Here is a 15,036-nt window from a genome sequence, read left to right as displayed (position 1 = left end):
GGCACAGGATATGGGAGGGACATGGGGCTTCTGGGGGAGCCACACAGACTGGGCTAGTGGGCAGGGACAGACTGAGGCTGGGGCTGAATGGGAGTGGGGGTATAGGGACACATGGGGATGGGGGTGGGGGGTGGCTGAGTGGGGGTGCAGGGACACATGGGGAGCGGTGCAGGAACATCTGGGGACAGAGGGAGGGGGTACAGGGACACATGGGGATCAGGGTGGCTGAGTGGGGGTGCTGGGATGCCTGGGGATGGGGGGAAGGGGGTGCAGGGACACATGGGGACTGGAGGAAGAGGGGTGGCCAAGTGGGGGTGCAGAGACACATGGGGATGGGGGAAGAAGGGAGGCCGAAGAGGGGAGCAGAGACACATGGGGACTGGGGCAGATGTGCCTGACTGAATGGGATAAGCTAGAGGTCAGCCAGGGTCTGCATGAAGGAGTCTCCCCAACTTCCTAACAGTCTCCTCCCCCACCCCAAAAAACCCCTGTTCCATACTTACCCCACCCACAATCAAAACCCTCCAGGTTCATTCCCAGAAATTACTTTCCTCTCCCTCAGTTCCTCCATTACTCCTGATTCCCCTAAGGATTTGCACTGCTTCTGAGGGGAGCAGGAAATACATTTCTGTATTGTAGTTTAAACAAATTATTACTCAAAGTTCTGTATTAATATGCCTAATAAGGAATCTATTTGTCAAAAATCATTTCCTGAATCTTTTTCGTTGGCTGTATTGTTACAGACATACTTGCTGACAGGTATTTTGAAATAAATTACAAAAATAATTGAAACTGGTGTGATTATATTGTGTTATTCTGACAAATAAAATATGCAGAATTTTAAAATATTGTGCATAGAATTCTTAATTTTTTGTCGCAGAATTCCCCCAGGAGTGCTAATTTTAATAGTTACATTGTGTTTATGAGCAGCTTGCTCTCTGGCAGTGGGCTGCAGTTTAGAGATAACAAAAGGTTCTGTCTATTCATTACAACTCTAACAGATTTCCCTTAGCTTAGGAAGTAAAGACCTGGGGAGAAATCCTAGCCCCACTGAAGTCAATGGGGCAACCGGGCTGACTTCAGTGGGGCCAGGATTTCACCTGTATATTCGTGGAGCTAAATTACAGTAGTACTAGTCCCAGCTGTGCATGTGTGTGGTTTAGCCACTAATTAATCATTTATAACAATGGCTCTGTTGTTTCCAACTGTTTTTCTGCCAAGTAGGAAGAAAACTGGTCAAGCTTTCTTTGAGTAATTAAAAATGACCCTAAATATTGAGCCACTCAAGAGCAGTTTCATAGAGCTTGTCTACACATAAACCGCTACAGTGGCATAGCAGCACCATTGCAGCTGTACAGCTGTAATGCTTCAGTGAAGATGCTGACAGGAGGGGTTCTCCTGTTGGCATAGGTACTCCACCTCCCCAAGAGGTGGTAGCTAGGTCAACAGGAGAATTCTCCTGTCAACCTAGCGATGTCTGCACTGGGAGTTAAGTTGGTTTAACTGGTTCACTCTGGGCTGTGGATTTTTCACAGCGCTGAGCGATGCAGTTATACTGACCTAATTTCCTCGTGTAGACCAGGCCATGGTTTAAGTTGTAATTAGAATTTTAGTGTATGGCTATATTCACTTCCCTTATAACTTTGCATGGGAAAAAATATTTTTTTCTAAGTTACTTTCAGGGTAAACTAAAATAGATATTCTTTTAAAGTTTTAGGGCAGTTAGTCAAACCATTTTTAAGTAATGGATGTTTTAAAAAAAAAGATACTTTTTTGCAAATTATCTACGACGACTCTCATTCACTGTTGTCTTGCACTGTCCTGAAATCTGAGAAGATACAAAGACATTACCTGACGTACTGCTTGCACACACTTTGGACCAGATTCACTGGAACACTCCAGCCTGCTTGCACTACTCAAGTAAGGCAAAGCAGCTGCAAGCCTGAATTAACTACCACTTTTCTTTTATAGAAAACCCTTATATCTGGCCCATACTTTTTAACTTAACTGAGCAGCATAACAAATTATTATTGACCATTTTTGTGTCAAATCACAAAAGACATCCAAATACAATTAGATTATACATCTCCAAATATATACATATGGAGAGAAGGTCTCATATGAAAACACCTACCTCTGTGCTGGAGAACTTTTCACCACATACCACAAAAAGCAATTCAAATGTTCAGAAATAGGCATATAGCGTTCCACATTCTCAAATGTCTAAAACAGGAAAAAAAAACATACTTCATGTTTGTATATGATCGACATGATACCTACCACCTTTAGGCTCTGATCATGTTAACATTTATATATGTAAGTATCTTTATGTACACAAGTAGTCCTACTGAATTCAGTGAAACTAGCCATGTGCGTATGTGTTTGCAGGAGTAGGGCCCTAGAGGCCAAAGGTGAAATCCTGACCCGATTCAGTCAATGGCAGCTTTGCCGTTGACTTCAGTTGAATCAGGATTTCACTCCAAGTATTTTGTGTGTCCAGGTAACTACATATAGGACTTTTATATCTCATGTTTGTTACATTTGTTAATGTATTGTTTAATTACAATTTAATGCAATGTTGGTGAAGAAAGAAACATAGGAGCGGTTCAATCATGACACAGTTTCCTCTTATCTATTCCCTTTTTATTTCCTCTTACAGCTCTCTCTTTCCTCAGCATCGAACAATAAAAAATGAACCAGACCTCATGGTGGCACCAAAGAAGCATGAATCGCAATCTCCATGTCACAGAAGGTATAATAATACAAGAGCTACTCTACTTGGGGACTTCCCAGCCATTTTTCACCAAATCAAGCTGAGAGGAGCTGCATGTAGGAGCCTGATGAGGCAGGGGGAAACCTGCCTTCTTGTGCACTGATGAACCCCCAAAGAAAGGGAGAGCTACTGTTATTTTCTAAATGATCTGTACTCTTCTGTGCTTTATCTGTTAAGTAAAAGAGCAATGGTATTAGAGTCCTGTGCAAAATGTCCATGTGTGTTACATACGTCACAACTACCAGTTGCCTCCTGAGAGAGTTAAACTATAACCCAAAAGTCTCACACCCTCACTGGGATACTGGGAGAGGGTGTGTTTACTGGGGTATTTTGCAGGTTAGCACTGACCCTGGGGCCTTAAGGCAGGTAGGCTAAGACATAGTAGACTGAGTGTTAGTGCCCAAGAAATGTGCCAGAGAGGCCAAGGGAGAAAATAGTGCAGCAGCCTGCTGAAACCCACAGAAGATTAGAACACCTAGGTATCCAAAGGACTGGATTCCGCTCAAAGCACTCTGGTGGGTGGTTGGCAGGGGGGAGCATGACCAGGTCTGAGACACCTTCTAAGGAACATTGCACTGGAAGAGATTTTTTTCTGTTAATCTGATTAACTGTCGAAAGTCCATATGTGTTCACTGTCCAGTATGTATGGATTTATTTTTGGGGGGATCCTACATTGGAGTGACCTACGAACAGAGCTGCCGGGGGGGGTGGGGAGAAGTGGGGTAATTTGCCCCAGGCCTCAGGCCCTGCAGGGGCCCCAACGAGAATGTCTGAAGTCTGAGGTCTGAGACAGGGAAGGGGCCAGTAGCGTAGCTAGCGGGGCAGTGGTCACTCTCCCACTGAGCACAAGTGGCGCCTTTTAAAATTTTTGGCACCTTTTTAATTTTTACTCACCCGGCGGCGCCCCGGATCTTCGGCGGCAATTCGGCGGCAGGTCCTTCAGTGCCGCCGAAGACCCGGAGCGAGTGAAGGACCCGCTGCTAAAGTGCCACCGAAGACCCGGAGCGCCACCAGGTGAGTATAAGCGGCTGGCACCTTTCTTATGTCCGCTCCCCCTGTTTGCTCCACCTGGCTACGCCACTGGAAGGAGCCCCTGAAATTGCTTTGCCCCAGTCCTCCTGAATCCTCTGGGCAGCCCTGCCTACGAATACTAGATTGTTTTGGGGGGACTTAGTAATCATTGATCACATTCCTCCCTTGGATCTTTAGAAAATATTTGCTGGAAGACATTCCAATTATTTGCTGCACTGTTTGTGACTTTTGCTTCTTTAAAATGGTTGTAATTTTAAAGAATTTAAAATTAATTCCTGCAGCCAATGCTAGGCCTGGCAGGCAAAAATGGAGGGAGCCTGGCTCAGTTCGGGGCTGATCAGCGAAGAGGCAGGAGCTACTTATCTCTCCATGTGAGGGAAGGGTCACTAGCCTGGTGAGGCAGCCACCAGGGACCAACCAATGTTGTCCTGGCAAAGGAGATGGAGAAAGACGTCCAGGAACACCTGGCTTGAGAGGAACCCTCGTAACTGAAGCAGAGACCGCGGTCGGTGGGGGGAGGTGTTTTCTGACCCTACCAAGCTTATCACTGCTGCACCACAGCCATTGGCACCTGCGACAGGGAACTCAAATGACGCCCTCTTGCTCCCTTGCTTGGGCCAAGACTTTGAAAGGTCTCATTTCTGCCTTCTCCCCGTTCTACTCCTCTCTCATGGTATTGCTCTGCTACCTATCCCAATAAAGGAGAACAAACAACTTAAAATGCCTTGTTCAAAAATTTTAAGTAACACTTAACTTTCAAACGCCTGAACAGCAAATATAATTTTCCTTGTCTGCATAGTAAACCCTGGCTTTTTTTTTTAAGCTGCGTTCTCCACGTGCAACTGTTACAGTAACTGTTAGAAGTATGTGCAGAGCAACAAAAGCATTTGGAAAGAGGGTGATCATCTGATTTGTGCACATATATTCTAGAACAGCCTTTGGAGTTGATCCTGCTGAAATGTGTCTTGAAAGGACTTTCGTTCATCACCTAAATCACTCGCATCAATATCGCGCATATCATCATGTGTCAACACTGTCTCCAGTGCCCTGCATTGCTGGTGTAGGTCTTCTTCAGGTATAATGAGGAGTTTTGGAATATTATACAACATCCCAAATATACTGCTGTGTTCCTTGAGCTGCATGAAACATTCTTCAACTGACTGTATTGCACAATTAGCACCTGGTTAAAGAATTCAATTTTGTATTGTTGTTTGGGGTCTCTTATGGGATTATCCCGTGCCTCGTAATCAAAACGTCTTCTTCTTCGGTGACTTTTGTATTCTTGAATGGGTGGGAAAATAGCTTCAGTGTGAGGTTCCTCTGCCAACTTCTGTGCACTCTTCAGAACGTTTTGAAATCCCTCATCTGACCGGTAAGACTGTAGGTATGACTTTGCTTTGTCCAGTTGTTCCATTGCTCCAGATATATCAAGTTCAACACCTTGGAGTCTCTTGCTTACAACATTTATTTCAAACAGTATGGCATGCCACAACACTAAGCCACACACAAATATGAAATTATGTATGATTCTGGTGATTCCATTTCCCTCTGCCACTGTTCTCCCACGAACAGTTCCTGTCATAGCGTTATCCTCCATAATGGCAACTATGGCATCATCTATCTTCCCAATTTGGTGTTTGATAGACTTTATCGCCTCCACTCAACTTTCCCATCGTGTGGCACTCAGTGGTTTCAGTGTCAGAGAGGATGTTCCCAGACGTTGCTTCAAAATTTGCCATCGATGAGTTGATGCAGAGAAAAATACAAAGATGCTTTGAATGACATTAAAAAATTCAGCAGCCTCACTAGAAGCTGATGCTGCATCACTGACCACCAAGTTCAATGAATGAGAACTGCATGGCACAAAAAAAGCTCGAGGGTTTAACTCTTGGATCCGTGTCTGCACTCCTCTGTTCTTTCCTCTCATGTTGGCACCATTATCGAAGCCCTGACCTCTCATGTCAGCTATCGCAATTCCCGTATCTTCCAGCTTTTTAAGAAGCACATTGGTCATACCAGCTCCTGTAGTATCATCAGTGTCAATAAATTCTAGAAAATGCTCTTTGACAGTCACCACTGCAGGGACATTTTCCCTAGGTGCTGTTGTTGTTACAAAATGCACCATTAAAGTCATTTGTTCCATATGGCTGGTGTCAGGTGTGCAGTCCAAAATAACAGAGTAATATCTTGCTGACTTCAAATCTGCCACAATCTTCTGTTTGACTTTTGTTGCCAGTAACTGTATGATCTCATTTTGAATTGTTTTTCCAAGGTAGTGGTGTTTGTACGTTTCTTGGGTGGTGACTCTTCTTAGATGCTCCTGGAGTACAGCATCAAACTCAGCCATCAGCTCCACAATTTTAAGGAAGTTTCCATTGTTTGGCACATACAGCTGACCTGAAGTGCCACTCAGTGCTAGATTTTTGGTAGCAAGCATTCTCACAATGGCAATGAGCCTTTTCAGAACATTTTGCCAGTAAAGAGACTCTGATGCAATCTTCTCTTGATGCTGATCATCTATGGTGGCCTTTAACCTTCGTCTCATTGCAAGCTCTTTTCACCTATGGAAGGCTCTCTGGTAATTTGCTGCCTTCTCATGGCATGCCAGATTTCTAACCCGATTTTTCCAGTCCTTTGTTCCTGTAGAACCCAATGTGGCTGGAACATTAGACTGGAAGAGTTTGCAACAAAAACAATATGCAGCATTCTGGGTTTTTGAGTACATAAGCCATGGCCTCTCCACTTTGTCACCATTGGGGATTTCACGCCAGTAATGTGTTGGATGGAAACTTCTATTTTCACTGTCTTTGGGGAACATGAAGTTTTTCACTTGCTGTGGCCCATGCAGTACAAGGAAGTCCCTCAGGCTACTGCTCAAGTGGGTCCACAGTCCTGGATCATCTAGACTTAAGGAACTAAACTCAGCAGCAGCTGTTTCTTGCGCCTCCACCACACTCTTCTCTGATCTACACTTTTCTTCAGGAATGTGCATGGTTACATCCATTTGAGATGGAGATATGGATACTGCAGTAGCTGCCAGGTCACCTGCACTCTGACTAACTGGAAAATCAGGCATCTCCTCACCAGTCACATCCTCACAAGGCTCACCGTGAACATTTGTGTCTATGTATCTCAGGAGGGCTCCTTCCTGCTTAGATAAAAAAGCTTCCTTTGCTTTCTTTCTTTCTTTTTCTGAATGCTGCCCCGGAGGGGCGTTTTCTTCTTTCACTCATGACTGCTGTTCTGTGCCAGCTATAGTGGCTCTCAACACTCATTTGAAGGGGACAAATAAGCAGGCTGGTAGTATTGCCTGAGTGAGGGAAGATATCAGCATCTTAAGGGCCTAACTGGCTCCAACTACTTCAGTTGACTGCCTGTTCAAGGAAGCAGCAGGAAACAGGAAGCTTCTTGAGAAGCTGGTGTTAATCAGTCCAGGCTCCTGGGGGTGCTAGAGAGGTACATCAGAGGCTCCTCCTCCTCTCTCTCCCTACAGCTCCTGCTGCTTTCTGTTATTCCCTCTCACCTTTTCTCCTACCTGCCTGCTATGTCTCTTGTGCCCTTCTTCCTCCAGCACAGCACTCCACCATCTCTGTGCATCTAGAGCAGAGAGCATACATACGCACCACCAGCAGACACAATTTTCTACACTCTGGGTCCTAGTGGCGCCCCATCCCCCACACCAGTCTGGCACCTGAGGCGGCCACCTCAGTTCGCCTCATGGTAAGGCCAGCCCTGCTGGGACCGCAGGAGGATGCTACCCAGGGTCCATGAGGGGACACTACTAAGAGTCCAGGCACTAAGACACTACTAAGAGACCAGGCACCACAGGGACATGGTCCATAGGGCTGCTACATGCCCCAAACTAAAAGGACCACAGAAGGAAGTAGCCCAGGGCAAGGAACGTAGACTCCCTGCTGGGAAGTCCCCTACTACAGGGTGATTTACACAGAGCCCTGGACTGGGACCTGGTGGAATGGGACATCCTGGATCCCCCCTACCTGAGAGGCTGAGGCCCTTTGTCCACAGAAGCAGGGGCAGGAAGCCAGGTACTCCAACCACTAGGCTGACTGGCCCTCCAAGCCCCATCCCCTTCGCCCTGCAGTGCTCTTCAAAGAACTTCCATGATAGTTGATGCCAAGGTTTTGGTCAGCAGCCAAGTGGGCTCCATGCTTAAAGAAAGTCTGATCCCTAGTGAGTCTGTGATGGTATCCCACAAAAGGAGATAGCCAAGGTTCATGAACAACCTCAATGGACACAACTCTGTAGAGAGTTTTTAGCTTGCACGCTAGAGGGCCTAGACATAAAACATAGTGAGGACCCATGAAGAACAAAAAAAAAAAAAAAAAAATTGATAAAAAGCTAAATTTATTTCTTCCCCTCTTTGGGGTGATTTAATGAGTATGTTTAAGTGTTCTTTATTGTATAAAACACCAATTGTTAGTAGAAACTTTTAAAATAACCACATCCCACTGAGCTCCCTCCTCCCACAATACTGTATATATTCTGGATAAAATAAAAAAATAATAATCATAGTCAAATCCCAGGAACTTCATGGCAAACTTAACCAAAATTCTGTGGCAAGATCCCTGCAATCAGTGGTATGCAAATGCAACAGATTGGAGATTCTGTGAACGGCACACATAAATTTAGAACTGAGGCTTCTACTTAACTAAATATGCAAATGAATAATGCATTCACTACAGTATCACATCACATTATTTAATTTGACATTAGACCCAATGTACACTGCTCCTAATTTGTTAACTTTCTTTGTATTGCAAAATTGGATATAAAAATCCCAAACACAGTATCATAGAAATGTAGACACCCAGAGCATCGGGTTGCATCCCTGACCATCTTGGCTAATAGCCACTGATGGGCCTATCCTCCATGAATTTATCTAATTCTTTTTTTAACCCAGTTATACTTTTGACTAGAGCTGTCAATTAATCACAGTTAACTCACGCGATTAACTCAAAAAAATTAATTGTGATTAAAAAAATTAATTGTGATTAATCACAGTTTTAATCGCACTGTTAAACAATAGAATACCAATTGAAATTTATTAAATATTTTGTATGTTTTTCTACATTTTCAAATATATTGATTTCAATTACAACACAGAATACAAAGTGTGCAGTACTCACTTTATATTATTAGTATTACAAATATTTGCACCGTAAAAATGATAAACAAAAGAAGTAGTATTTTTCAATTCACCTCAAAGAAGTACCATAGTGCAATCTCTATCATAAAAGCACAACTTACAAATGTAGATTTTTTTTGTTACATAACTACACTCAAAAACAAAATGATGTAAAACTTTAGGGCCTAGAAGTCCACTCAGTCCTACTTCTTGTTCAGCTTAGCGAAACAAGTTCGTTTACATTTATGGGAGATAATGCTGCCCGCTTCTTATTTACAATGTTACCTGAAAGTGAGAACAGATGTTCGCATGGCACTTTTGTAGCCGACATTGCAAGGTATTTATGTGCCAGTTATGCTAAACATTCATATGCCCCTTCATGCTTTGGTCACCATTCCAGAGGACATGCTTCCATGCTGATGACACTCTTTAAAAAAATAATGCATTAATTACATTTGTGACTGAACTCCTTGGAGGAGAATTGTGTCTCCTGCTCTGTGTTTTACCGGCATTCTGCCATATATTTCATATGATAGCAGTCTCGGATGATGACCCAGCATGCCTTCTTAAGAACACTTTCACTGAACATTTGACAAAACGCAACGAAGGTACCAATGCAAGATTTCTAAAGATAGGTACAGCACTCAACTCAAGATTTAAGAATCGGAACTGCCTTCCAAAATCTGATCGGGATGGGATGTGGAGAGTGCTTTCGGAAGTCTTAAAAGAGCAACACTCCGATGACGAAACTAAAGGACCTGAACCACCAAAAAAGAATATCAACCTTCTGCTGGTGGCATCGGACTCAGATGATGAAAATGAACATACATTGGTTTGCTCTGCTTTAGATCGTTATTGAGCAGAACTCATCGTCAGCATGGACGCATGTCCTTTGGAATGGTGGTTGAAGCATGAAGGGACATATGAATCTTTAGCGCATCTGACAAGTACATATCTTGCAACACCAGTTACAACAGTGCTATGCAAATGCTTGTTCTCACTTTCAGGTGACATTGTAAACAAGAAGTGGACAGCATTATCTCCTGTAATTGTAAACAAACTTGTTTGTCTGAGCGATTAGCTGAATAAAAAGTAGGACTGAGTGGACTTGTAGGGTCTAAAGTTTTACATTGTTTTATTTTTGAATGCAGTTATATTTTGTACATAATTCTACATTTGTAAGTTAAACTTTCATGATAAAGAGATTGCACTACAGTACTTGTATTAGGTAAATTGAAAAGTACTATTTCTTTTATTTTTACAGTGCAAATATTTATAATAAATAAATACAAAGTACTGTACATTTTGTATTCTGTGTTGTAACTGAAATCAATATATTCGAAAATGTGGAAAACTTCCAAAAAATTTTATATAAATAGTATTCTATTATTGTTTAACAACACAATGAATTGCGCGATGAATCGTTCGATTTATCACGATTAATTTTTTTAATCATGCGATTAATCGCGATTAATTTTTTTAATCACTTGACAGCCCTTCTTTTGACCTTCACCACATCCCCTGGCAACGAGTTCCACAGGTTGACTGCATGTTGTGTGAAGAAGTACTTCCTTATGTTTGTTTTGGCTATTAATTTAATTGGGTGACCCCTAGTTCTTGTGTTATGTGAAGGGGTGAATAACACTTCCTTATTCACTTTCTCCACACCATTCAAGATTTTATAGACTTATGTCCTCCCTTAATAAAATAGGTAATGATAATGGTAATGTTGATAATGAAATTTGCATTATTTGAGTTGTGGATGTGGCTTAGATGCCGGCCAGGTCACTGACAGTGTTCAGTCCCTTCCAGAGAAGTGGAACCTCCAAGTCAAAGTTCAACATAAACACAAACCAAAAGAATCTTCAGTGCTGTTGGGCTCAGTTTTCAGCCTCCTTCCTTTCAGGAGGACCCCACCTGCAGCAGCTCATCTTAACACCCACCCACCGACAGGTTCATGGTAAAAAAACAAACAAATAGTCAGTGACAGGCCTAATCTCCCACAGGGAGGTCCTAGCAGATCACAGTCTTTAGTAAGCTCCTGGCTCTCCCTAGGCTTCTCACACAAGGGAGCTGCCAGTCTGTTCTCCTTTCAAGTCCATTCACAAACGAGCTCTCTCCCTTGTTCAAGTGCCCCCCTCCAAGACTGAAAGCTCTGCAGGATAAGAGGGTGGAGCTGTTTGATCCTATTAACCTATCATCCTATTAACCTTGGCCAATGTGGTGTTTGTATACCACATCACACACCTCAATATAATGAATGGGGGCTGTTCAGACATCTCTGAGCTATTGATTCAGTCTGTTAGCAGACTCAGGAACACATCACTGCATTGGTTACACTCAGCTGACATTTGGAAGGTTTCTTTCACAACCATTAGGGCTAGAAAGATTTGATTCTGGAACAATACTATGAAGCTAATCATAGAATCAGTAACATGGGACTGGAAGGAACCTTGATAAGTCATCTAGTCCAGTCCCCTGCACTGAGTCAGGACTAAGTGTTATCTAGACCATCCCTGACAGGTGTTTGCCTAAGATGATAATAAAAACCTCCAATAATGGAGACTCCACAATCTCCCTAGGTGATTTGTTCCAGTGTTTAACTACTCTTACAGTTAGGAAATTTCTCCTAATGTCTAACCTAAATCTCCTTTGCTGCAGTTTGAGCCTATTACCTCTTGTCTTGTCCTCAGTGGATAAAGAGAACCCTCCTCTTTATAACAACCTTTTACGTACTTGAAGACTGTTATCGTGTCCCCCATCAGTCTTTTCTTCTCTAGACTAAACAAACCCATTTTTTCCCCAATCTTTCCTAATAGATTATGTTTTCTAGACTGTTACTAATTTTTGTTGCTCTCTCTGGACTTTCTCCACTTTGTCCACATCTCTCCTGAAGTGCAGTGCCCAGTACTGGACACAGTACTTCAGCTGAGGCCTGATCAGCGCTGAGTAGAATGGAAGAATTACTTCTAGTGTCTTTCTTATAGCACTCCTGCTAATACGTCCCAGGATCATTAACATTTTTTGCAACAGTATTACACTATTGACTCACATTTAATTTGTGATCCACTGAAGTGGACTCTGTGGCAAATTCTGCAAAATACGAGGAACACATGGACCTGACTACAGTGCACTATGAATTTCTTATAGTTATTACTGACAGCTTACCTCATTGTCAACTTTTGGTCTAATTGTGTGAGTTCCAGGAACTGGACAGTTCAGTGTTGTTGTAGGTGAACTACAGTAATTAAAAAACAAACAGCCAGGTATTTAATACTAATTAACACCAGACTGGTGTTCTGACTGGTCCATTCAGTCTTAACTTTGACTCAGGACCTAATTCCTCCCCTATCTCCATCTTTCAAACTGAGCAAACCTTTCTCTTCCTTATTCTCCAACAATTTTTTTTAAATGTACTATCATTAGATTGCCCGTTCAGTCCAAAACCAATGTGCTCAGTTTTTTAGCTTAGCCTTAATCTACACACTATTTCAGGTAGAGCTGATATTTTTTATACCATAATAGTTAAATGAGTACAATCCCAACTGTGAACCCAGTTATGCCAGTGTATAGGTGCTTTATACCAGTATAGCTTATTCCCGTACATTTATGAGACAAAAGCCGGGTCTACACCTAAAACTTAGGTGGACCTAGCTACCTTGCTCAGGGCTGTGAAAAATGTCATGCCCTGTGCAACATAATTAAGCTGAACTAAGCCCCATATAGATACCAAAACGTTGATGGAAAAATTCTTCTGTCAACCTAACTACTGCCTCTCAGAGAGGTGGATTTACTACAGTGAAGGGAAAACCCCTTCCATCACTGTAGTAAGTGTCTATGCTACTGCTGCAGCTGCACCATTGTAGTGTTTGTACTGTAGATATACCCGCAGGGATGGCCTCACCATGAGGCGAACTGAGGTGGCCGCCTCAGGTGCCAGACTGGGGGGCGGCGGGGGAGGGGGCGCCACTAGGACCCAGAGTGTAGAAAATTGTGTCTGCTGCTGGTGCATATGTATGCTCTCTGCTCTAGATGCACAGAGATGGTGGAGTGCTGTGCTGGAGGAAGAAGGGCACAAGAGACATAGCAGGCAGGTAGGAGAAAAGGTGAGAGGGAATAACAGAAAGCAGCAGGAGCTGTAGGGAGAGAGAGGAGGAGGAGCCTCTGATGTACCTTTCTAGCACCCCCAGGAGCCTGGACTGATTAACACCAGCTTCTCAAGAAGCTTCCTGTTTCCTGCTGCTTCCTTGAACAGGCAGTCAACTGAAGTAGTTGGAGCCAGTTAGGCCCTTAAGATGCTGATATCTTCCCTCACTCAGGCAATGCTACCAGCCTGCTTATTTGTCCCCTTCAAATGAGTGTTGAGAGCCACTATAGCTGGCACAGAACAGCAGTCATGAGTGAAAGAAGAAAACGCCCCTCCAGGGCAGCATTCAGAAAAAGAAAGAAAGAAAGCAAAGGAAGCTTTTTTATCTAAGCAGGAAGGAGCCCTCCTGAGATACATAGACACAAATGTTCACGGTGAGCCTTGTGAGGATGTGACTGGCGAGGAGATGCCTGATTTTCCAGTTAGTCAGAGTGCAGGTGACCTGGCAGCTACTGCAGTATCCATATCTCCATCTCAAATGGATGTAACCATGCACATTCCTGAAGAAAAGTGTAGATCAGAGAAGAGTGTGGTGGAGGCGCAAGAAACAGCTGCTGCTGAGTTTAGTTCCTTAAGTCTAGATGATCCAGGACTGTGGACCCACTTGAGCAGTAGCCTGAGGGACTTCCTTGTACTGCATGGGCCACAGCAAGTGAAAAACTTCATGTTCCCCAAAGACAGTGAAAATAGAAGTTTCCATCCAACACATTACTGGCGTGAAATCCCCAATGGTGACAAAGTGGAGAGGCCATGGCTTATGTACTCAAAAACCCAGAATGCTGCATATTGTTTTTGTTGCAAACTCTTCCAGTCTAATGTTCCAGCCACATTGGGTTCTACAGGAACAAAGGACTGGAAAAATCGGGTTAGAAATCTGGCATGCCATGAGAAGGCAGCAAATTACCAGAGAGCCTTCCATAGGTGAAAAGAGCTTGCAATGAGACGAAGGTTAAAGGCCACCATAGATGATCAGCATCAAGAGAAGATTGCATCAGAGTCTCTTTACTGGCAAAATGTTCTGAAAAGGCTCATTGCCATTGTGAGAATGCTTGCTACCAAAAATCTAGCACTGAGTGGCACTTCAGGTCAGCTGTATGTGCCAAACAATGGAAACTTCCTTAAAATTGTGGAGCTGATGGCTGAGTTTGATGCTGTACTCCAGGAGCATCTAAGAAGAGTCACCACCCAAGAAACGTACAAACACCACTACCTTGGAAAAACAATTCAAAATGAGATCATACAGTTACTGGCAACAAAAGTCAAACAGAAGATTGTGGCAGATTTGAAGTCAGCAAGATATTACTCTGTTATTTTGGACTGCACACCTGACACCAGCCATATGGAACAAATGACTTTAATGGTGTATTTTGTAACAACAACAGCACCTAGGGAAAATGTCCCTGCAGTGGTGACTGTCAAAGAGCATTTTCTAGAATTTATTGACACTGATGATACTACAGGAGCTGGTATGACCAATGTGCTTCTTAAAAAGCTGGAAGATACGGGAATTGCGATAGCTGACATGAGAGGTCAGGGCTTCGATAATGGTGCCAACATGAGAGGAAAGAACAGAGGAGTGCAGACACGGATCCAAGAGTTAAACCCTCGAGCTTTTTTTGTGCCATGCAGTTCTCATTCATTGAACTTGGTGGTCAGTGATGCAGCATCAGCTTCTAGTGAGGCTGCTGAATTTTTTAATGTCATTCAAAGCATCTTTGTATTTTTCTCTGCATCAACTCATCGATGGCAAATTTTGAAGCAACGTCTGGGAACATCCTCTCTGACACTGAAACCACTGAGTGCCACACGATGGGAAAGTTGAGTGGAGGCGATAAAGTCTATCAAACACCAAATTGGGAAGATAGATGATGCCATAGTTGCCATTATGGAGGATAACGCTATGACAGGAACTGTTCGTGGGAGAACAGTGGCAGAGGG

General features: G+C 43.2%; 2 protein-coding genes across 2 annotated transcripts in view; one reads left to right on the top strand and one right to left on the bottom strand.

The window, feature by feature from the left end:
- HNRNPU (heterogeneous nuclear ribonucleoprotein U) overlaps positions 1–15,036 on the top strand; it is a 296,139-nt gene that overhangs the window by 182,684 nt on the left and 98,419 nt on the right. The window lies entirely within an intron of this gene.
- CATSPERE (catsper channel auxiliary subunit epsilon) overlaps positions 1–15,036 on the bottom strand; it is an 88,273-nt gene that overhangs the window by 62,403 nt on the left and 10,834 nt on the right. The window contains exons 4-5 of the mRNA XM_073338278.2: positions 12,120–12,189; positions 2,135–2,223 (exon numbers count right to left, since the gene is read on the bottom strand). Coding sequence (XP_073194379.2) covers positions 2,135–2,223; positions 12,120–12,189 — 159 coding nt within the window. The remainder of the gene's footprint in view (positions 1–2,134; positions 2,224–12,119; positions 12,190–15,036) is intronic.

This window comes from Lepidochelys kempii, chromosome 3 (genome assembly GCF_965140285.1).
Source record: "Lepidochelys kempii isolate rLepKem1 chromosome 3, rLepKem1.hap1, whole genome shotgun sequence".
Classification (NCBI taxonomy): domain Eukaryota; kingdom Metazoa; phylum Chordata; order Testudines; family Cheloniidae; genus Lepidochelys; species Lepidochelys kempii.
This window is presented reverse-complemented; position numbering and strand designations above follow the sequence as displayed.